The sequence below is a fragment of the Hypanus sabinus genome, chromosome 27 (assembly GCF_030144855.1).
Source record: "Hypanus sabinus isolate sHypSab1 chromosome 27, sHypSab1.hap1, whole genome shotgun sequence".
In the NCBI taxonomy this organism is placed as follows: domain Eukaryota; kingdom Metazoa; phylum Chordata; class Chondrichthyes; order Myliobatiformes; family Dasyatidae; genus Hypanus; species Hypanus sabinus.
In genome coordinates this window covers 26,220,725-26,244,562 of record NC_082732.1, presented here as the reverse complement: position 1 = coordinate 26,244,562, position 23,838 = coordinate 26,220,725, and the positions used below count along the sequence as shown (strand labels likewise).

Here is a 23,838-nt window from a genome sequence, read left to right as displayed (position 1 = left end):
CACATTCTGAAGTGCTATGTGAAGGAGTATAAACAATATTCAATAATCTCCTAACATTGAAAAAAGAATAGCGATTTTTAATAAAACCAGTTTGATCTTCCGAAATAATTTAGGGTAATACCTTCTCCAGCCTGGATGCCGGTAACTTGGAAAAGATCTTGGAATCTACATTCAATAAATATATTGGTCTATAGGATGCACAGTCAGTAGGGTCTTTATGTTTCTTCAATATTAAAGAAATGGAAGCTCTATAAAAAGATTGTGGCAGATTGCCCAATCTAATTGCTTCTTCAAAAACCCTGCATAACCAAGGAGAAAGAGTAGCGGAAAAACATTTTTAAAATTCTACTGTGTACCCATCTGGACCTGGTGCTTTCCCAGAATTCATAGAGGAAATAACGCCTTTAATTTCTGCATCCGTAATAGGAGTTTCTAATATTGAAAGATCATCTGATGATAATTTTGGAAAATTCAATTTCCCAAGAAAATCACACATGGTATTATGATCATGAGGGAATTCAGAATGATACAGGGAGGTATAAAAATCTTGAAATGATTTGTTTATCTCATCATGGTTAACTGTCAGATCCCCATTCTGCTGACGGATCTTAGTAATTTGACGTTTAACCAAAGCATTCTTCAATTGACTAGCTAACAGTTTACCCGATTTATCCACTATGTATATAAAAATCAGATCTGGTTTTCATTAATTGACTTTCAATTGAAGATGTAAGTAATAAACTATGTTCCGTTTGAAGTTCAACCCTTTGTTTGTAAAGCTCCTTACTAGGAGTAATCGAATATTTCTCGTCAATCTCTTTAATTTTATCAACCAATAAAAGAGTTTCCTTCTTAATGCGTTTTCTCAGACCAACAGAGTAGGAGATAATCTGTCCACGTATATATGCTTTAAAAGTGTCCCAAAGCGTTCCGCAAGAAATATCATCCGTGGAGTTAGTTGAAAAGAAGAAATCGATTTGTTCCTTCATAAATTTAATAAAATCCGGATCTTGCAGTAAGGTAGAATCAAATCGCCATTGTCTAGCACTAGAAGCTGTATCTGTAAATTTAATAGAAAGTTTTAATGGAGCATGGTCAGAGATGGCTATAATATCATAATTACAACCAATTACCGATGGAATAAAACAAGAGTCAATAAAAAAATAATCAATTCTCGATTAGGAATGATAAACATGTGAGAAAAATGAAAACTCTTTGTCCTTAGAATGCCGAAATCTCCAAATATCAAAAATTCCATTATCAATCAAAAAAGAGTTAGTACAAGTGGCCGACTTATTAGGTAAAGTCTGAGTAGATATATATTTGTCCAACAAAGGATTTAAACAACAATTAATTGTTTAACCACCCATTATTAACTTATATTCATTTAGATTAGGTGGAGAAGATAAACATTAACCATAGCAACCTTTTTATTAAAAAGTAAGCCAGTAATTAACAAAAATCTACCATTCGGATCCAAAAAGATATCGTGTTGGACAAATGCAATAGAGGAGTCAATAAAAATTGAAACTCCCTTTACTTTAGCATTTGAATTCGAATGGTACTGTTGACCCCCCCCCCCCCAAACCTAAAAAAGCGATAATTGTCCTCTTTCCTCACATGAGTTTCTTGTACAAAAATAATATAAGCATTAAGTCTTTGGAATACTTTGAAAATCTTTTTCCGTTTAATCAGATGGTTTAAGCCATTAGTATTCCAAGAGACAAAATTAATGGTCTGAGCCATATTTCTGAAATCAACCCTTTGGTATATAAAAGGTTAAATTATGAACTCATGCACCCGGAAGAGGAACAAAAATAAGAGGCGGACCCGGAAGTGACAACATCACAGACATTTTAGTAGTTTAAAATCAGCCCAAATGAAGAAACTAAAAAAAACTGATGTAAGGAACATAAGATTTAGAAAAAAAAAACCCACCCCCCCACCCAAGAGGAAAAAAGACCACCCCAGCCAGGAAAAGGCGGAAAAAGGAGAGATGAAACTAAATCTACTCCCATATCAGCAGAAGACAACTCTGTATATAAAGGATAAAAAAAAGATCCACCCAAACTCTAAAGAAATAATAATCACTATACTAAAACCAAACTTCTTAATATAATTGATAGTTTAAAAAAAAACAAAAAGAATATAAACACTAGTAACTTATAAATCGGGTTAAAACCCAAACAAACCAAAAAAAAGTTTAAACTGTGATAAGAAATGCATTATAGGAAGAAGACGAGAGAAAAAAAAATGGCGTAATCAAAAAAAAAGCCAAAAATATTTTAGAGAAGAAACTGCCATCTTAGTAAAAAAAAATTCACCTTCGAAGGATTAATAATAATGGCCAAAGATAAAGTACAGTGGTTGAAGTAAGTGAAATAAAAAGATTAGTATGTCGAAAAAAAAACTTTAATTAGAGTATAAAATATAGAGTAAACCTACACCAATAGCCAGAAACAAAATCTGGTTTTGGAAACAAAAACCATCTTGCACGATCAAAATCACTCATTTATTAGAGATGAGAATCCGTAGCAGTAGGGAAGTTCTCATTCAGAAAGCTTCTCGCTTCAGATGTAGAAAGGAAAGCACACCATGGTGCATTCGGAGGCGAGATTCTGAGCTTCGCAGGGTATAAGAGCGCAGGTTTTAGATTTTTCTCATAACATTCGGACATCAGAGGTTTAAAAAGAAGCCTTGCCTTCATTACTTCTGGACTAAAATCTTCCACTAATCGAAAATTGTGATCTTGAAATTTGACCATCCCTACACGCCGAGCCACACGAATAAGTTGCTCTTTAACATGCACATAGTGAAATCGGACAATTACAACTGGTGGTTTAGCTGAAGCACTTGGTGATCGACGCATAATTCTGTGAGCGCGATCAAGTAATGGAGGACTGTCTGGGAATACAGAAGGGAACGCATCCTTTAAAAGTTGAGCAAAGTACTTCGAGGGGTCCCCTTGTTCAATACCTTCCGGGAGACCAGGTATGCGTAAGTTCTGTCTTTTGGACCGATTCTCAAAGTCGACACTCTTGGCTTTAAGTGTTTCCACCTGTTTAATCGTCGAAAGTAATTTCTGCTCCAGTTTTTCAATTATCAAGTCTCGCTTCCAAGCATCCTCTTGCAAAGTTGCGATTAGAACTTGCTGCTGGTTAATTACTGAATCCATCTTATCCATATAATCTTGAAAAGCCTTTATATCTTGTTTAAAAATTTGTCGTTCTTCAAATTTTTCATTTAAAACCTCCAATAATATTTCATAAGTCAATTCAGTGCACTTGGGATCAGGCTTTTTCTTCTTCCCGTTCCCGTTAGGATCCTTCCCAGGTTCTCGCCCTTTAGATCTAAGAGCCATTTCTGTATTCATTTCTTCAAAAATTCACAATAAACTCTTAAAGATAAGTCCAAAAAATTAGCAAGAATCTTTTGGTGTAGGTAAAAGTAAGTTAAATAAGGGTGATCATTGGTTAAGAAAAGTAAAGGTAATGGAGCGAATCTGAAACAGTGCTCACTCCATGAGCGTCTCCTGCTGACCCCCTGATGCATCTGTTTAAATTGTAATTTGGTAAAAATGAAGTTAGTTAATGATTCAGAATTTACTTAAAATTATAACTTTTGAACAAACAAATTAGTTCACTCTTTAGTAGCTAGCTGAACAATGTGTGGGTGATTTAAGATTAGGGTTGGGCACCCAAAATACTCATTGCTATCATAGTGGCACCCTTAACGGTACTGCATTAAGACTACAACTGTTCCCTGAATTTATTACTGAGTAATATGATAGGAGGCTTTCTAAGCAATGTAGATGAAACCATAAATGTGCTAAAAGGGAGATATTAACTAAATAAACAAATAAGCATAAAAGGGCCAATGCATTTTATTGTTGGCTTATATAGGTTCAATCACTTTAGACTTAGAAATAATAGAATAATCTGAGAACTTTCCAAATGGTGAAAAGGTAGAAAAATTAGAAATTCAGAGACTGGGCAATCCATGTATCTGGATCATTGGGCAAGCTACCTGATGGGAAGAGGGGGAAAAAGTTATGCAAAAATGTCAGTGTTTGTTAGAGAAAAGTTGCAGGTTTTTCTGTTGCAAAGTCTGATACAATGGACAGGTACAGAAGATGGTCTGAGAGGTAGAAATCTAGAGATCCTCAAGAGTACTGAGGGCATTTGGCACACTGAGCAGAGCTGGATATCACATCTTAGTTGTTGGGGCCAAGTGGGGGTCATAACAGCACAATGATGATGCTAAGGGTTAAATTATGAAAAGTAATTGCACAAACTCTGATTGAATGTCCTGATATTTAGAAGGTAAGCCAATTGTTTGAAGTTTTCTAGGCTTTAAGCAGGGAGAGTGATAAATTTGGGAAAGAACTATTTCTTCTGGTTTGGCATGAGCTGTCCACTACCCAAAACAATGCGTGCATATCCTGTCCCTGCATTTATTTGTATATAAGTACTTGTATCATTTTGATCTGTATCAAAAATCTGTCATTTTGTTAACAAAACTTTATCCGATTTTTCACTTTCTTTGTTTTTGTAATTCCATAAAACATGTAGTATCTTAGTGAATCTGTACTACAAACTCCAAACTTTCAGTTATCTTTCCTATACTGCAAGAGCCAATATGGCACACAGATAAGTACCCTTCATCCTTCTGCTCTTTCGCAGCATGTGAATTGTCACTGCTATTAAAGCATACAAGCCACAATAGATTAAATGAACAAGTTCTTTGTAACTATATTTTAATGACATATTGGCAAATCTGAGGTTACATTTGGCAATTGCCAGTGTTCACAATGTAAATTTATTAAGTCAAAATGAAGTGAAATACTGAACTATGTTTGATGAGCAGTCTACATAGTGTTTGAGATGTAATTTCACATATGAATTGACCAATACCAGTAGTCACCAAGCAAGCCTTTACCTCCGTCCTCAGTTCAAATTTCCTTTGTCTTTTCAGAGGGTTGGCACAGCTATTATGTAACCAGAAGACTTCTGTATAAAGTGTTTTGCTCAATGTGAATTGAAGCTTTTTCTCCTTGTTCTGCGGTTCAGGTGTCTGTGTGGGGAATTGTATAATTTGATCGAATGTATAAACCTTACTGTACTTGCACTTCCTTTTTTAGTTGTTGCAAATTAAAAGCCGTAGAGGTCTGTGCCGAGTCTATGGTCTACGGCTATATTTGTCTCAAACTTTTACACTTGTGCTCACGGTTTGTAAATATGGTGTTTTTACCTGTAACAGCCGTTGCTATGCTTTTAGCTCCAGCCTCTGATGATGAAGGGAGCACAGCAGCAACAGATGGATCAACACTGCGAACATCACCAGCAGAGCACGGTGGCAGTGTGGGGTCAGAGAGCGGGGGAAGTGCTGTTGATTCTGTTGCCGGAGAACACTGTGGTAAGCCTAATCAAATAGAGGGATTTAAATGAAAGAGATAATATGGGTCGTATCAAGGATCAATTTAAAACTGTACATTTGTATGTGATTCATGTATGTCATAATTGTTATTTTAACTACAAAGCAAGTGCTGCTGTTGACATAACTTTTTTTATTCCTAATTTTTTCCCCTCCAGAATAAGTCTTCAGACCTTGATTGCTATAATCCTCTCTAGCCAGTTTGTCCTCAGCAAAATACTGCTGTTGTTAATGTTTTGAATTTTAAAGGAATCGAGAGATAGGTGTTTGTGGGAGGAAAGTAATTAATGCCTTAGTAAAAGATCAGGAAAAAAATCATGAATTTTGAAAATAATTTTGTCTACAGCAACACTTGCTTCGTAATAAAAATAAAATACACTGACACACATGAATTACGTACAAATATACGGTTTAACATTGATCTGCTTTAAACGTGCTTTAATTTCTTATAATACCATAAGGTATTGGGGCAGAATTAGGTTATTCAGCCCATCAAGTCTGCTCTGCCATTGAATCATGGCTAATTTTTCTTCAAGCCAGTTTGCTTGCCTTCTTCCTGTGACTCTTAACCCCTTTACCAATTGAGTCTCTATCAATTTCATGCCTTAGACATATCCAATAACTCGGCCTAAATAAATATGAATTTTACACATTCACTATTCTCAGGCTGAAGAAATTCTTGCTCCTATCAATTTTAAAGGAACATCCCCTTATTCTGAGGCTGTGCCCTCAGATCCTAGACTCTTCTACTAATGGAAACATCCTGTCCATGTTCACCTTAGGCTATCCAATAGATTTCAATGAGATTCTTTGCCCCCTCCCCCAATTCTTCTGAACTCTTTTAGTCTTTTTCCTGAGGCAGGATGCTAAAATCAAGAGGGCAGAAGCTTAAGATCAGATGTGAGAGATTTAAAAGAGAAGTCAGGAGCAGCTTCACTGAAAGAGTATGCATATTTGGAATTAATTGCCAAAAATAGTGGTTGAGGTGGACATATTAACAACATTCAAAAGTCATCTGGTACATGAACAAGAGAGGTTTGGAGGGCCATAAGCCAAACACAGGACTTGCTTGCTGGGCATCACAGTTGGGATGGGCAAGTTGGGCCAGAGGGGCCAACTTCTGTGCTATATGACTCTATGATTCCATGACTCTGTAACACCATTCAGTACAAGCCTGCAGACATCAAATGCTCCTCCTGTGTTAAGTTTTACATTCCTGTAGTCATTCCTGTGAGCGTTCTCTGGGCTCTCTCCAAGACCAGCACATCCTTCCACTGATATGGAGCCCAAGATTGCTCTCGGTATTCCAAATGTGTTCCTGACTAATGCCTTAAAAGGCCTCAGCATTGTATTCTTGCTTTTATATTCTAGTCCTCTCCAAATGAATGCTTACATAGTATTTGCTTTGATTGCTACCAACTCAACCTGCAAGTTGACCTTGAGGGAATCCTGAACTTGGACTCCTAAGTCCCTTTGCACCTCCAATTTCTCATTTTTCTCCCCATTTAGAAAATAGTCCACACTTTTATTCTTCCCACCTTAGTGCCTGTATTTCTCTGTGCTGTTTTCCATCTGTCAGTTCTTTGCCCGCTCCCCCAAGTCTCTCTGCAGACTTGCTGCTTACGCAACACTGCCTGTTCTTCCACCTATCATGATGTTACCTGTAATCTTGGCCATAATGCTGTCAGCTCCTTCAAACAGATCATTAATGTATTAAACTGACCCTGTGAAATTTCACTAGTTGCTCTCTGACTTGTCAGTCAGTCTTTCATCCATGCCGATATCTTGTCTCTTAACACCATGGGCTCTTACATTATCTTGTGGCTCTGTTGCCAAAGAACCACAGAATGAAACAATGCAAATTTAACTTATCGGTTTGTCGTGCCAGTGCCTGCTTTTTTGAACAAATTTAAAAAATTGGTCTCATTATTCTGGCCATCCGAGCTATCCTGCATTGAAATCATTCATACCTTATGCAACATTCCTGGTGATTTAGGGTTATCAGCCCTGCTGTTTGAATCATTCCTCCTGAATGTAAATACTGAACACGACTTCATCTCTATGATATTTTAAGTGTCTGTTTCAACAACATAGCCAAATAGGAGGAAAAAAAGTGACTCGATGCCCAGTAATGCAGTCTTTTTATGGTTTGAAGTTGAAATGCAGACAATACAAATAGAACTTGGGAGTAGGTCATAGGATCCTGCTAGCTGCTCAGTAGGGTTGTGTCCAATCCAATTTTATCCTCAGCCTCCCAAATTACTTGACTCTCCATGACTCCCGAGAGTGGCAAACCAGATAGCACTGCAGTCTTACAGATCTAATGACCCGGGTTTGATCCTGACCTCCTGCATAGCATGTATAGCATTTATACATTCTCTATGACCAAGAAAGTATCTCCAGATATTGACATTTCCTCCCACAACGCAAAGACACACTGTTTGGTAGGTTATTAGATTACTGTAAATTTCCCTTAGGTAGTACAGGATCAGAGAATAAGGAAGGTGGTGATGAATATGTGAGGGAATGGGATTGTTCTTAGAGCCAGAGTACCGGATCAAGACCATGTAACAGGACTGAGATGTAAAATTGCCAATGTATATGAGTGATGTTGAGGTGGAGGGGGATGATTTGTGTGGAGTATAGAGGCTGGTAGGAGATAGATGGAGCCGGGTGGAAAGGTGGTGATGGGCAGATAGAAGAGATGGGAATTTGGGGAATGAGAGGGATGAACAAAGATGGAAGAAAACAAGGTGATCAGTTGAGCACTAGAGTGTTACAAGCTATGTTGTCCTTCCAAATTGTGTTTGGCCTCTGTAGCAATTGAGAAGGCCAAGGATGGACAGATCAGTGTGAGAATAGGAAGGAGAGTTAAAATGACAACTGCAAGCTCGCTAACTGATGTGGACTGAGCCCAGGTGCTCTGCAAAGCAGTTGCCTAGTCTGTGCTTGGTTTCTCAATGTAGACGAGGCACCAAATGCATTAGACCAGGTTAGAAGAGGTGCAGGTGAACCTCTACCTCACGGGAGAGCTGTTTAGGGAGAGGTGGGGATGCATGAGCAACCAGGGAGTCCTGGAGAGAGTGCTGCCTGTGGAATGCAGAAAGTGGGTGAGAGAGGAAGGTGACAGGACTGCATTGAGGATAATGTGTTAGATTCTGTATCATGAGAGAATATGAGAATATGTGCACTTATTCAGGAACTAAGTCTGATGTTCAGTTGTTCACACTATCCAATTGTAATAGGAATAAATATACTTCTGATCAGTTTCTAGTTATTTTTTTTAAAGATTAGGTAAGCAACTTATTTAAAGTGTGATAAATTACACCATTTATAATGGGTGTAATTGTTTTAATCTAATTGATTTCTGGAACCCAAACACATAATGGAGCAGTATTAATTTAATGAGTGTAGTAACTGTGGTGAAAATACCTTATAAATGAATGGAAACAGATGTTTTTCTCTGTAGTGTATGTATGTGTGCACATTCATATTTGATATAGCTATCCACAATACTGCTTGACCTTTCTTTTAATCTGTTAGTGTCTGGGCGCAGCAGTGCATATGGAGATACAACGGCAGAGGGACATCCTACAGGTCCAGGCAGTGTCAGCTCCAGCACTGGAGCAATTAGCACCACCACGGGGCAACAAGAAGGTGAAGGGTCGGAAGGAGAAGGTGAAACAGACGGTGACCTACATACAAGCAACCGGTGAGGGAAAACTCCCAAACTCAAAAAGTCTTAAATTATTTTTGCCATCTGGCCAAAGTAGTGATGCTGCATTGTGTGGCCATAATAAATGGAATATTTAAACTGGCCATAATCAGTGGATTCTGATAATGACTGATCCCTCCACTCCTCTTTGTATAGGCTCCACATGGTGCGACTGATGTTACTTGAGAGACTCTTACAGCATTTGCCGCAGCTCCGTCATGTTGGAGGAGTCCGAGCTATTCCTTACATGCAGGTGGGCTCTGTCTCTGAGCACTTTCTATATTGTTTTACTGAAGGTGACACAAAATTTAAGCTAAGTGGGACAAGAAATTGCTGGGTTGGAGATTACAAATGATTAATGCATTATCATTTGAAGAAATTAAAGTAATATTAGGAATAAGAATGGAAAAAATGCCACTAGTTTCTCTCAAAAACTTGCTCCGTATTTTCCGTACAGCCGTGGAAATAAAGGTTGTGGATTAAAGATAGAGGTGGTGGAAGTATGAATTTAAATCTTTGTCATTTTCCACCATAAAATATTTTAAAGGTAAAACCCTGGGTATTTTCTGGCCCTGTATAATTTGGCAGTCTGTGGCCTTACCCACTTCTTTTGTCAGCCCCTTAATCTGCAGTAACTCCACTAAGTAGCACTGTATGAGAAAATAATAACTGGTGATGGAGTAAATCAGAACTGTGTGATGGTGTATCCAGCATGTTTTGATTCCAAAGCGTAATTTGGAAGCATCGGAACTTGACTTGGACTTAGGAAGATGGCAATGAAGACTAATTGATAGTGGCTGCCATGAAAAAATCTGGCTTAGAGGACGGGATCAGATGTTATGCCGTTGACGATTTTGAAAATATGTTTAACTTGTGCCTAGAATTTGTGTTATTGATGTTTTGATTATGCATTTATCCATCAGGTAATTTTAATGCTGACTGCTGACTTGGATGGAGAAGATGAGAAAGACAAAGGAGCCTTAGATAATTTGCTTTCCCAGCTCATTGCCGAGCTGTGCATGGACAAAAAGGTAATGCTATTTGGGCAATCGATTTTTTAATTTAAAATTTAAAATGTACTTTTCTTCTTTCAATATTGTGTCAGCGATTGGGTGCCAACCCTCTGACTGGTTACTACCACTATTATAGCTTTCGTCAGAGAAGGCATTTAAGAGAAAGTTGAATAATTCCATTCCCTACCTGAATGATTGACATCAGTGAACTTTTAGATTTGAAGTATGCTTGTTGAAACCAAACCATGCATGGTTGATTGATATCATTAAAAATACAAAATGTAATCATCTACAAATGCAGCATAAAATCTCCAACCAAGAATGCAGCAGTGGTCTGTGCAAAATAAATTGTACTAGCGTACACAGAATGAGCTCAGAACACTGGAGCAGAGAGGTTAGGAAAATTATAGGATGTTCTGGGCTTTTCTCAGTGCTCACTTATGGAAATCTGTGTGCTTTAATTGAATAAATGGAGGAATTTGTGGTCTGCTATCAGAAAAGTAGCCTTATTAGTTCCAAATTTTCCAAGAACCAAGTGGTTCACTACTGCCCTTCAGGGAATGGTGACTGGCATCCTTGGCTAGATGGTCTACATACTATTCCAATGCCACACAATATGATTGTCTCTTAGTGGCCTCTGAAATGGTCCAACACACCAACCAATTCTAAAAAGGTGCTGGAGTGTTCAATAATAAGGAATTAGACGATAGTGCTGGAGTAGGCCATTCGGCCCTTCATGCCCTTCACTGCCATTCAATGTGATCATGGCTGATCATCCACAATCAGTGGATGAACCATCATCGTCACTATGTCAAATTGCTGGGGGTAGGTATTAACTGCATCTTTCCAATATCATGTGCTGCCCAAGAGTAAGTGAAGATATCCAGAATTTCAGTTCCTATGTTGACAACTGGTGATTCTTTTACTCAGGATGTTTCTAAGAAAAATGATCGCAGCCCACTGAATGAAGTGCATTTGGTGATCATGAGACTTCTTAGTGTATTCATGTCACGAACAAAATCAGGCTCAAAATCTGCTTCTGAGGTAAGTCATTACATATCTTGTATAAACAATCAGTTTCTGTTAATAAAATTATTTGCATGTCATGTCACATTTATAATCTTTTTTCAAAGTCTTATAAATTGTAGGATGTGTTTACTAGAGTCTCAGAAAATAATCTTTTCATACTTGCAGGCTTCATCACTGATCTCCAATGCCACAGCCACTGCATTATTAAGTTCAGGAGCCATTGACTATTGTCTTCATGTTCTTAAATCGTTGTTGGATTACTGGAAAACACAGCAGGGTGAAGAAGAAACTGTGGCAACAAGTCAACTCCTGAAACCACATACTTCTTCATCACCACCAGACATGAGCCCATTTTTCTTGCGACAATATGTGAAGGTAAACATTATGGTGTGACGGAGATGTAATGCCGTAAGTAAAGTGTTAATTATGGATTCAGAAGATGTCTGCAGAGCAGAATGCAGATTTTCATATGTATAAAATTTAAAGAGGAAGAAGGAAGATAATTAATAGTATAAAGAAAGATTATACATGCATTATGTTTTTGATTGATCTGTGCGGCAGATGTTCGATAATTTTCCCATCATTTCGACATTACAAGTTTTTAATCTTTCATAAATGATTGATTTTTTTCTCAGGGGCATGCTGCGGATGTGTTTGAGGCATACTCACAGCTCTTGACTGAAATGGTGCTGAGATTACCATACCAAATCAAGAAGATTGCTGATGCAAACTCTCGGATTCCCCCACCTATTTTTGACCACTCTTGGTTCTACTTCCTGTCTGAAGTAAGCATCTGTTCAACAGTCCACAACTTGGTACACGGTGTCTGTACACTTGGATGTGCACTACTTATGTGGTATAATTTCTGAATTCCTTTAACTGAAAGTTTACTCTTCTTCCAGTATCTCATGATCCAGCAGACACCATTTGTGCGCCGTCAAGTTCGCAAACTGCTTTTGTTCATTTGTGGATCAAAGGAAAAGTACCGCCAGCTACGTGACCTGCACACGCTTGACTCTCATGTTCGAGGAATTAAGAGGCTACTGGAGGAGCAGGGGATCCATCTGAGAGGTGGCATAGTTACAGCTTCATCGGGATCTGCTCTGCAGTATGACACACTCATTAGCTTGGTGAGTTGAGGCTGATTCCCACTGAGCAGGAGACAGATTTCTGCTGACTTAACAAATTCTGAAATAATTCCTAATTTTCATTGTGTGCATTGAAGTATGGGATTGCTTTTGCTACAATGAACTGGGAGTATTGTGTTACCTTCTATTAATCATAGTTTTCAACAATGATACTCAAATTTATTTAGCACAAAGAATGTAAGTTAATAATCGTTTCAATCAAAACAACTTTCTATTAATTTGATAACCTTTATATCTTGCAGATGGAACATTTAAAGGCCTGTGCAGAGATTGCCAGCCAACGGACAGTGAACTGGCAAAAATTCTGCCTGAAGGATGATTGTACGTATAACATCTCTAGATGTTAAAACATTTGTCAAACTCATATCATTCTTAACATCTAGATTAATCTCCTTTCATGTCATAGTTTAGTTTCATGATTGCAGTACATCTGAGGCCTCCTTTTACTGATGTAGTCATTGAGATTGTGGATTTGTGACAGAAGCTTTTCAATGACAACTTTTATAATCTTGGCTGTGAAGAGCTTCATTCACAAATCCTCAGTATCAATGTCCTTAATCTCGGAAGTGAAGGCTAGAGGTGCTGTTATCATGACAACCTTCAGAACAAACAAGTCAAGTCTGACTGCGGTACTTACAGATAGGCCTGTTTGCAGTTTATCTGCCTGTCAGAAGGCTCCTGAACCACTTCCCTGAGGCCAAAGTGTTGCTTCCTGAATTTCAGTGCTAATTCCATAGATCTAGAGGCACGACGGATATGATCTGCAATATGTGACCAGTCCGAGACATGCTCTTGGAGTGGAGTGGAGCTAGCAGAAATTCCTTTCCATCTTGCGCTTACTGCATGATATTAACCAGGAAGTCTGTAGCAGAAGACTGTTGTCAAACGTGAACTGTCATTTATGTTTCAGTGTTGTACCACACAGTGTCCTACAAGAATGAACCTAATCATCCTAGCAAAAAGGGAAATATTCAGCGTACAGTGACTACAGGCTAGACTCAAGTTGTCTTGAACCTCATTAGTGAATAGTTAAGCAGAATTCACTTCTTTTTGTATGTCAGGGGCCAGTCATTATGCCAATGATGACTTTTTCATACAAGTATTTGTGAATCTGGACTTTGCATTCAAATTGATAATGCCTTCAGGTTGATGATCCTCTTCAAACTTGTCCTTGATGCACCACAATGCCCTTCAACAATGAATGTTCCTGGGAAATGTGGAGTATTTCCCATATCCCTGCTTCAAGACTGAGGCAGAATTTTGACCAAAGCATTGACTGTCCTTTTCCTCCTCAGATTGATTAACCAGCTTTCTTACAGCAGTTGTTTCTGCTCCAGGTTACTGTCTCTGCAGTCTCTTGTGTCTCTGTCTCTGACAGAGGAGAATCTCTACCCCATGACCATGAAGTGGAAAGAACACTGAAGATGCTATCAGCAACAGAAAAAGTGAACCTCCTCGCAAGCTGCCAGTCTGCCTCTCTAGTTCCCACATTGATCTCAGTCACCTGAGAACTCAAAAGATAGTCTGAGGGACTGACAGAAAAGGAGGAAAGTTGAATTTGGTGAAAGGCAGCATTAAAAAAAAATTAAAACAAATACAAAGTGGGCCTAAGCCTAGCTGTTAGACTTCCTTAACAGAATGTCATGGACCACTGTACCGAGGTTCATGTCAAAGCGTGCTGAACGTAACTGGGCCATTCAGTGCATAGAGCCAGTTTCATTTAATCAAGATTAATGTGCTCAACCGCCATGTGTTCAGTTTCTTTAATGCAACTCTTATTCTGTGAAAATAGTTTATTATGAGGTACTTTAACATAGAAATACACTGAATACTCAGCAGTACTCTTTTAATATATGACTGAGTAAAGTGCAACGTTCCATGTTTATACTTGAAGAATAATTAAGATTTTTTTCTGGTATTAGATATATGTTTGCAATTTAAATTAGCTAAATGTATTGGATTTCTTTTTAATGTGTTCCTTTTTTCTTCTTCCCATCCCTCCAGCTGTTCTGTATTTCTTACTTCAGGTCAGTTTTCTTGTGGATGAAGGAGTCTCTCCAGTTCTCCTGCAGTTGCTTTCCTGTGCGTTATGTGGCAGTAAAGTGGTCTCCACGACAACATCCAGCAACACTGGGGGTTCTGGGACAACCACTACCTCCTCCAGCTCAGCACAGTCCGGATCTCAGTCCAAATCATCTAGTAAAAAGAGCAAGAAAGAGGAGCGAGAGAAGGAAAAGGATGGTAAGCTAATGTATCCCATTACAAATAATTACCTGCAGAATTTTGTTCTTATTTACATAGAGGCGCAATAACATTCTTTAAAAGATTAAAATCCTGAATTGGTGACCTGGAGACACATTCATATATCTCCTGAGCAGCTTGATATTTATATAAATAAATGATCTGGAGGGAAAATAAATTTGTTAGAAATGGTGACTATGAAACTGTTAGATTGTTACTGAATTCCATCTGGTTCACTAATATCCTTCAGGGAAGAATTTAATTTCTTAACCAGGTCTGATCTCAAGCCCATAACAAATATGATAAATGTTTAACAGGTCTCTAAAATGATTAGTAAGCCTCTCAGTTCAAGTGTGATTAGAATGGACAAAAATATTTGTGTTTGTCAACAGTCCCTGCATACCATAAATTATTTACTTATACAATATTTTAAAAGATGTAACTGTTAAAACTCCATGTTAAAATGAATAAAAATGTCAAAAAATGGATTACATATTAAGATAGAGTGAGAAAAATGGGGAAAAAGATTAAGGGCAAGATTTCTAATATCTCTGTATACCACAAGTCATATAACAAAGAGGCAAAATGGTGCCAGTGAACAATGACGACATTCTGCAGGCTTCTATATAAGTATCCCTTATCTGAAATTCCAAACTCCAAAAACCTCCAAAATCCGAATTTTTTTTGAGCACTGACATGACGTCACAAATGGACAGTTCCACAAGGTGCTGGGAAGGTTCCCAGGCGATGCACAGGTCTCTGCACATCACAGACAGATTTGAGAAGTGACCTCACATATGTAATGAACAGAAGTTAATGAAAAAGAGAAAAATATTGCATAATGCAAAAAGTGAAGATCTCAATCATGTATTTTAAAGCGTGTATCAGCATCAGAGTGAACGTATTGCTGCTTAACAGTGTGCTGGTCATGAAACAGAGCAAAGATCTATCACGATGAACTGAAAATTGAAGTTATTTGTGAATATACAGCAGGCTGGATGCAGTAATTTAAGAAAAGGCACCATTACATTTTTAAAGATTTTAAAAATATGGCGTCCACTGATTACAAAGCTGCAGAGAAATTCATTGATAAGTTTGTGAAGACCGTCGCTGAAGAAAATCTAACATCAGAACAAGTCTACAATGCTGATTGTTTTTACACCTTAAATAAAACCTAAAAAGAGTAAAATACAAATACAGTGTAGTGTAACCTTTTAATCTAAATATGGCATCATAGTTGGAGACTGAAAGACTGTCGTTTGTTTTTGTTCAGTAGCTGATTCAGGTTTTCTCCTGTGCTGCTTTAATTACCTTGCACACGTATTTTCATTATGTTTAATGTTATGTATTTTTTACTGTTAAGTACATGTGTGTGATAGACAAATGTAAGATAAAGACTGCTTCCCAGTAGCACATAAATTCAGTCAGAAATTATGGCAATGCCAAGCTGTCTCATTATATATTCCAAAATCCAGTAAATAGACAATAGACAATAGATGCAGAAGTAGACCATTCGGCCCCTCGAGTCTGCACCGCCATTCTGAGATCATGGCTGATCATTCACTATCAATACCCAGTCCCTGCCTTGTCCCCATATCCCTTGATTCCCCTATCCATCAGATATCTATCCAGCTCCTTCTTGAAAGCATCCAGAGAATTGGCCTCCACCGTCTTCCGAGGCAGTGCATTCCACACCTCCACAACTCTCTGGGAGAAGAAGCTCTTCCTCAACTCTGTTTTAAATAACTGACCTCTTAGTCTCAATCCATGCCCTCTGGTACTGGACTCTCCCAACATCTGGAACATATTTCCTGCCTCAATCCTATCAAATCCTTTAATTATCTTAAACGTTTCAATCAGATCCCCTCTCAATCTCCTCAATTCCAGCGTGTACAAGCCCAATCTCTCCAATAAATCTGAAACACTTCTGTCCCCAAGTATTTCAGATAAGGAGTACTCAACCTGTGTACCTCTTTTGAATTACTCACATCTGCTCATTCACATGTGAATTACTCACATTTTGAATCTGCAGCATGTAATTTCCCTTCAAGCAATGAACTTTTGAACCAACTTAATGAACCACAGATTTCACAATCTTAAGGACTCGGCACATTTAACTCTCAAGCAAGCAACTTTAAGCGGACAAAGGTTCATTTCCATGGCCAGAAGTGAGATGGGGGTGGTGGTGGGGGAATCCAAGCCAGGCAAAGGAATGAGACCCCCCTCTACCCGGCATCTTGTTAGCAACTGTGCAGTCACTGTAGAACAAGATTGAAGACCTGAGGGCAAGATTGCTGTATTGGAGGGAAATGAGAAATTGTTTGTTGTGTTTTATGGAGACATGGCTTACTGTGAATACGTCAGATTCGGCAATCAGACCCAAAGGATGGACTGAACAGCTGATTTGGAAAAGGAAAAGGCTGTGTTGCTGTGATACGGCGGTTTTGTCATACTCATGTTCCTCCAACCGGGAACACCTGACGATCAAGTGCCGACCAATCTGTATACCAAGAGAGTTCTCCTCTGTGATTCTAATTGCAGTCTACATACCATCATCTGTAATCAGGCACTTGAGAAACTGTATGCTGCTGTCACCAAACAAGGAACAGTCAATCCTGATGCATTTCAAGTTATAGTTGGGACTTCCTTCAGGCTTGTTTGAAGAAATGTTCCCATCAGCACATAACCTGAGGTATCAGAGATCCCCAACACACCAGACCACTGCTATACTAAGATAACAAATGCCTATCATTCCAAACCTAGACCGCTTTTTGGAAATCTGATCACTTGGCTGTCCTCCTCCTCCCTGCATACGGGCAGAGGCTCAAGAGCAAGGCTCCAGAGACCAGGACAAGAAAGAGGTGGTCGCAGGAGGCAGAGGAGCGGCTACAGGATTACCGAGTCAGTGGACTAGGCCATGTTTAAGGACTCATCAGTGGATCTGAGTGAATACACCATGATTGTCATGGACTTTATAAAAACAGTTGTAGATGAATGTGTTCCCACAAAATTATTCAGTCTTCCCAACCAAAAGCCCTGGAAGAACCATGAGATCCACAAACTGCTGAGGGCCGGATCAGAGGCATTCGGGTCTGGTGACCAAGTCGAGATATAAGAGCTCCAGCTACAATCTCCAGAAAACCATCTCCAGGCAGAAGTGGCAATTCCGGATTAAACTCAAATTACTGAAGGATGCACGACCCCTGTGGCACAGCTTAAATGCGGTTGCCTCTTAGAAAGTGAAATCAAGCGACATAGGTGACAACAGGGCTTCGCTTCTAGAAGAACTCATTGTCTTTCTATGCTCACTTTCACTGTCAAAACATGGAGGAACCTTCACAAATGCCCACAATCCCCAGTAACCCTGTGATTTCAGTCTGAGGCCAACGTGAGAGCATTCTTCAGGAGGGTGAACCCATGACAGACTCAGATAGGGTACCTGGCTGAGTACTAAAGACCTGTGCTGATCAAATGGCTGGCAGTCTGAGGTACCCACCTACTTCAAGTAGACTTCAATTATACCAGTGCCTAGGAAGGACATGGTAACCTGCCTCAATGACTTTCATTTAGTGGCACTTACATCCACAGTGATGAAGTGCTTTGTGAGGTTGGTGATGAAATACATCAACTTCTTTTTGAGAAGCAACTTGGATCCACTCCAGTTTGCCTACTAGCACAACAGGTCCACCATGGGCGCCACTTCATTGGCTCTTCATTCAACCGTGGAACACCTGGACAACAAAGACTTCTCCCCTTCCTTTGCCGTCCTGAAGAAGGGTCTCAGCCCAAAATGTCGACTGTTTACTCTTTTCCGCAGTTGCTGCCTGACCTAAGTTCCTCCAGCATTTTATGTGTATTACTTTGGATTTCTAGCATCTGCTGATTTTCTCCTGTTAGCAAAGATGCATAAGCCATTGTGCTCTTTATCAACTACAGCTCGGCATTCAATACTATTATCCCCTCAAAACTAATCAATAACCTTCAAGACCTTGGCCTTAATACCTCTTTGTGCAATTGGATCCTCGATTTCCTCACTTGTAGACCCCAGTCAGTTCAGATTGGCAACAGCATGTCCTCCACAATCTTCATCAGCACAGGCGGACCAGAATCTGTGTACCTAGCCCCCTGCTCGACTTGTTTTACACTTATGACTCTGTGGTTCTGAGCTTCAATTACATATTTAAATTTGCTGATGATACCACTGTTGTTGGCTGAATCAAAGGTGGTGACAAATCAGCATATAGGAGGGAGAATGAAAATAAAATCTGGTTGAGTGGTGCCACAAGAACAACCTGCCTCTCAATATCAGCAAGATTAAGGAGCTGATTATTGTCTTTGGGAGGAGGAAGCCAGGGGTCCATGAGCCAGTCCTCATTGAGGGATCAGAGGTGGGTAGGGGAAATTCCTAGCTGTTACCATTTCAGAGGACCTGTTATAAGCCCAGCACATAACTGCAATTACAAAGAAAGCACGGCAGCACCTCTGCTTCCTTAGAAGTTTACGAAGATTCAGCATGACAACTTTGGTGAACTTCTATAGGTATGTGGTGGAGAGTATATTGACTGGCTGCATCACAGCCTGATATGGAAACACCAATGCCCTTGAACTGAAAATCCAATGCAAAGTAGTCAATATAGCCCAGTCCATCACGGGTAAAGCCCTCCCTTCTATTGAGCATTCCATATGTTGTTGCAGGAAAGCAGCATCCATCATCAAGGACCCCGCCACCTATGTCATACTCTCTTCTCGCTACTGCTGTCAAGAAGATGTTACAGGGGCATCAGGACTCTCAACACCAGATTCAAAAACAGTTATTACCCTTCAACCATCAGGCTCTTGAACCAGTGGATATAACGTTTACTCAACTTCACTTGCCCCATCACTGAACTGTTCCCACAATCTATGGACTTTATTTCAAGGACTCTTCATCTCATGTCTAGATATTTATTGCTTGCTTATTTATTTATTATTTTTTTAAAGTTTTGATTTTACACAGTTGGTTGACTTTTGCACGTAGGTTGTCTTTCATTGATTCTGTTATGGTTCTTGGATCCTGCAAGAAAACAAATCTCAGGGTTGCATATGTTGACGTGTATATACTTTGATAATAAATTTACTTTAAATTTTGACAAACTATTGTAAAATTAACTTTGGTTATCCTTGGTTAATTTGGTTAATATGTTCATGTGTTCTTTTGGGATTTTGAGGAATTTTATACTAGGTATTTATATATATATATATATATTTCTCCTATTTTGTGAATTTTAAATCTTGAATGTGCAGTGACTAACCTATTTCTTCATTGTTGAAGCTTGGATGAGAGCCACGCTTAGACTCACGGAGGCTATTCTGACTGAGTTCTACGTGAAATTCAGCTGTGTACTTGGCTTGATTCATAGAGCATCGCCACTAAACAACGGCAAAATTAACAACCTTGTTACAGATGATTAGGGTGACCAGTGTGGAATGTGATGACATTTACACTTGTACAGCAAGGCTTTCAAAGTTTGAGCTAGGGCTCTTTGTTGGAGTATAGATTTAACCATAACAATACCGTAGTTGATCTAGGAAAGTTTTATGAAATAGCTTCACGTACGGGAAGTACTTTCATGGATATTGTTTTCAAGCTTTACTCTGTAAGCAACTCCAGCTAGTCCTACTCTTGGAATATTTCAACTTCTGAAGTGCTTGTATATTACATGAGCAAGAATTTTAAAGTATCAGTAGTGAACTGGGCATTGCGTCATGACGTGACTGGGATACGTGCGTCTCTTTCATTCACCTTGTGTAAGGAATTCCAGGATTTAACCAAGCACTATGATGAAATTAATTTCACCATGAGGAAGCAAGTCACCTGGAGATAACTCAGGTTGCCAAATTTCATGTGACAGTACCGATACTTGGAAATAAAGCTCAGGTTTAATTATGTACATAATAAAGTGTTCTAAGCACCCTTTGGTAAATATTCATGTTCTTTGTTTGCTGTTAACAGAGAACACAACCAGCCAGGAAGATCAGCTCTGCACAGCTTTGGTCAATCAACTGAATAAGTTTGCAGATAAAGAAACACTGATTCAGTTCTTAAGATGTTTCCTGTTGGAGTCAAATTCCTCAGCTGTGCGTTGGCAGGCTCACTGTCTTACTCTACATATATATAGGTAAGATGCAGCTTTCAACCAATAGAATAGCTGAGTTAACATTCCTGAACCAAAATACACTAAGTTGTAAAGAAGGACAGGTATTACTGACATTTTAAGGATTACAGTCAACTAGGAGACAGTTCACGTTCAACTTTAATGTAAATGTTGTAACAGACTCTTGTCTCCTTGGAAATTCCACTCCTTTCTTCTAAAGGTGTTAATAGGTATAAATATCAACAAAGATGGAGTCTAATGCTGAACCCAGGGTCTGTACGTGGCCTTTCACTTTTCAATATACATATTATTGATCAAGTAGTAACTTAAGAAACTCATTTATCTGAGTCTGTTGAAGGCAACATGTTAGTTAGTAGTGTCTCGTGAATAGAAAGTTGTCGAGGATCAAATTAGATTATGTCTGTTGAAAAATAGCGAGGGGTTTAGCGTAGGGAATATGTGGATTAACACAGGCAAATCTATGAATTTGTAAGATAACAAGAAGCTTAGAACTGAAGGAAATTTAGGGATATGTAGGGATCCATGGTGAAATCATTGAAAAATAATAGTGAATCCAAAATAATATGAAATAATGACACGATAAAAATCTTGTCCTTTATTTCAAGTTGCTGCGTACATTTTTACTCTCTGTAAACATGTTGAACTGGGTGTGGGAGGCAAGGTGATGCAGTCATTACTGCTACTATATCACAGCTCCAGAAATTAAGTTTGATCCTGACCCCAGATGCTATCCGTACCTAATTTCTACATCATCTTTGTATTTGCATGGGTGTCTTCCTGTTGCTTTGGTCTTTTCCCAAAGACATATGTAGGTTAATTACCTGAGATTAAAAGTAAAAGAATCAAAGAGAAGTTGATGGGCATACATGCGTGTGTGTGTGCATTTGGGGGGGGGGTGCGTGGTGGGGCGAGAAGTTGCAGCAATACAGAGAAACACAAGAAGTAGGCCAATATGATGCTCCCTGGAAAGCTAGCATGGATTCACTGGGCAGAATAGCCTCCATTTTTGTCAGTGAAAGGATAAAGCAAGGTGAGAGTAAAAGTCACATTACAGATTCTGCTTGGGAACTTGTGTAGACAGTCTCATGGATTCAGCTTGGAAATGGGGGTTATTGCTTGCTCATACATAGATGGTGACTGGATTGAGTCACAGGTAAGGATTTTCTCGAGATGGATTGGTGGTGGGCAGGCGTGCTACGGGAATTGATATTTGCTTATACTCGTGCAAAATGACCATTTTGTGTCTTGGTGTGATTAGGAGTTCTGGAAAATCACAACAGGAGCTTTTACTGGACCTGATGTGGTCAATTTGGCCAGAGCTCCCAGCTTATGGACGCAAGGCTGCACAGTTTGTGGATCTGCTGGGATACTTTTCACTCAAGACTCAACAGACAGAAAAAAAGGTAAGGAATGTGAATGGACTGTGCACAATCTACTGTATGTGAACCGAGCATGTTCCTTTTCTTTTAGAGAGTTGTCAGTTCTCCATGCTCTTTAATTATTTTTGAGGAATTTAACTCGTCTTTTTCCATCCTAGCTGAAAGAGTATTCACACAAGGCAGTGGAGATCCTTCGTACTCAAAACCATATTCTCACCAACCACCCCAACTCTAACATTTATAAGTGAGTGATTAATTTGTTTTAATATCCATTTTTGATCACAATGTATTTATGTAGCATTGTATTTTTTTAAAAATACTGCAGTAGTGATGGTTTCATGTCATTTATAAAGTTGTTAATAGCATTTTTGTGACTTTAATTCATCCAGCATGCTGTCCGGTCTGGTTGAATTTGATGGCTACTACCTGGAGAGTGATCCATGTTTAGTATGTAATAACCCGGAGGTGCCATTCACTGTGAGTAGAATTGTACACTTGGCATTAAACTTGTGTTTGACTGGCATACCAGACATAGACCAATGGAATCATCTTCTAAGAAAGATGTGCACTGTTCTGTTGTTTAATCAGTGTCAACAGTTTCTTACTATTGACATATAATTACTGTCCTCAATGCAAAGTCTTATTTAGATTACATAGAGATAGATTAATACTGTGGTTTATCTCAACCAAACCGGATTATAGACAACCAAATATTAGTTAGGAATCCATTGTGAGGAAAGGCTAAAACATGGTAATAAGAACTAGGGCAACCAAGAGGACTGATGAAGGCAGGGTGGTGAACGTTGCATATACAGTCAGTAGTAAGGTATTTGACAAGCTCCTACATGGTAGGCTTGTCCAGGAGGTTCATGGGAATCAAAGTGTTTTGGCTAATTGGATCCAATATTTGCTTGGTGACTGGAGGCAATAGAAGGTTGCTTTTCTGATTGAAAGTTTGTAATTAGTAGATCTGTGCTAGGACCCATGATGTTTATGAAATACAACAATGACTTGGATGTGACTTTAGGAGGAATGATTGGTAAGCTTGTCAATGACATGAAAATTGAATGTGGTGTTAGATAGCAAAGAAGGTTGAAGATACAGCAGGATATAGATTTGATGGAAATTTGACAGATGGAATTTAATCCCAACAAGTGTGAGGTGATGCGTTTTGGGGTGTTGAATAAGGATAGTATATGTACAGTCAATAGTAAAATGCTTAAGGCATAATGATGAACAGGACATTGTTCAAGTGTGTAGCTCCTTGAAAATGCCAACACAAGTAGATAGTGGTGTAGAATCTATTGCATGCTTGCCTTCGTAGTTTGAAACTTGTATATAAAAGTTAGAACAATATTTTGCAAATATATGACTAGGCCACACTTGGAGTATTAAGTGCAGTTTGGGTTTCCGTGGTACAGAAAGTGATTCAGAGGAGATTGATCAGTGTGTTTCTTGGGCAGGAAGAGAGTGGATAGACTGGGCTTGTTTTCTTTACTCCAGGGTAGGAGCAAAGAGAGATGGATTTTGGGTGAGAGGAGAAAGAATTAAAAATGAACTGTTAAGGACAGCTTTTTCAGGCAGAGCATGGTGAGTATATGGAAGGAGCGGCCAGAAGAAATGGTTCAAACAGGTACAATAGTATCATTTAGAAGCACTTGGATAGGTAAATGGAGGAGCAGGTTTTCCTAACTATTTTGATGCCATGGACCAATACCATTAAGC

The 23,838-nt window shown here is 38.9% G+C and overlaps 1 protein-coding gene across 1 annotated transcript in view; it reads left to right on the top strand.

Annotated features, from left to right (window-relative positions):
- ubr4 (ubiquitin protein ligase E3 component n-recognin 4) overlaps positions 1-23,838 on the top strand; it is a 223,878-nt gene that overhangs the window by 130,422 nt on the left and 69,618 nt on the right. Inside the window, exons 59-72 of the mRNA XM_059952034.1 lie at positions 5,278-5,415; positions 8,977-9,145; positions 9,305-9,401; positions 10,072-10,179; positions 11,092-11,205; positions 11,356-11,565; positions 11,826-11,975; positions 12,093-12,320; positions 12,581-12,659; positions 14,343-14,579; positions 20,572-20,737; positions 21,993-22,137; positions 22,272-22,357; positions 22,503-22,590. Coding sequence (XP_059808017.1) covers positions 5,278-5,415; positions 8,977-9,145; positions 9,305-9,401; positions 10,072-10,179; positions 11,092-11,205; positions 11,356-11,565; positions 11,826-11,975; positions 12,093-12,320; positions 12,581-12,659; positions 14,343-14,579; positions 20,572-20,737; positions 21,993-22,137; positions 22,272-22,357; positions 22,503-22,590 — 2,015 coding nt within the window. The remainder of the gene's footprint in view (positions 1-5,277; positions 5,416-8,976; positions 9,146-9,304; positions 9,402-10,071; positions 10,180-11,091; positions 11,206-11,355; positions 11,566-11,825; positions 11,976-12,092; positions 12,321-12,580; positions 12,660-14,342; positions 14,580-20,571; positions 20,738-21,992; positions 22,138-22,271; positions 22,358-22,502; positions 22,591-23,838) is intronic.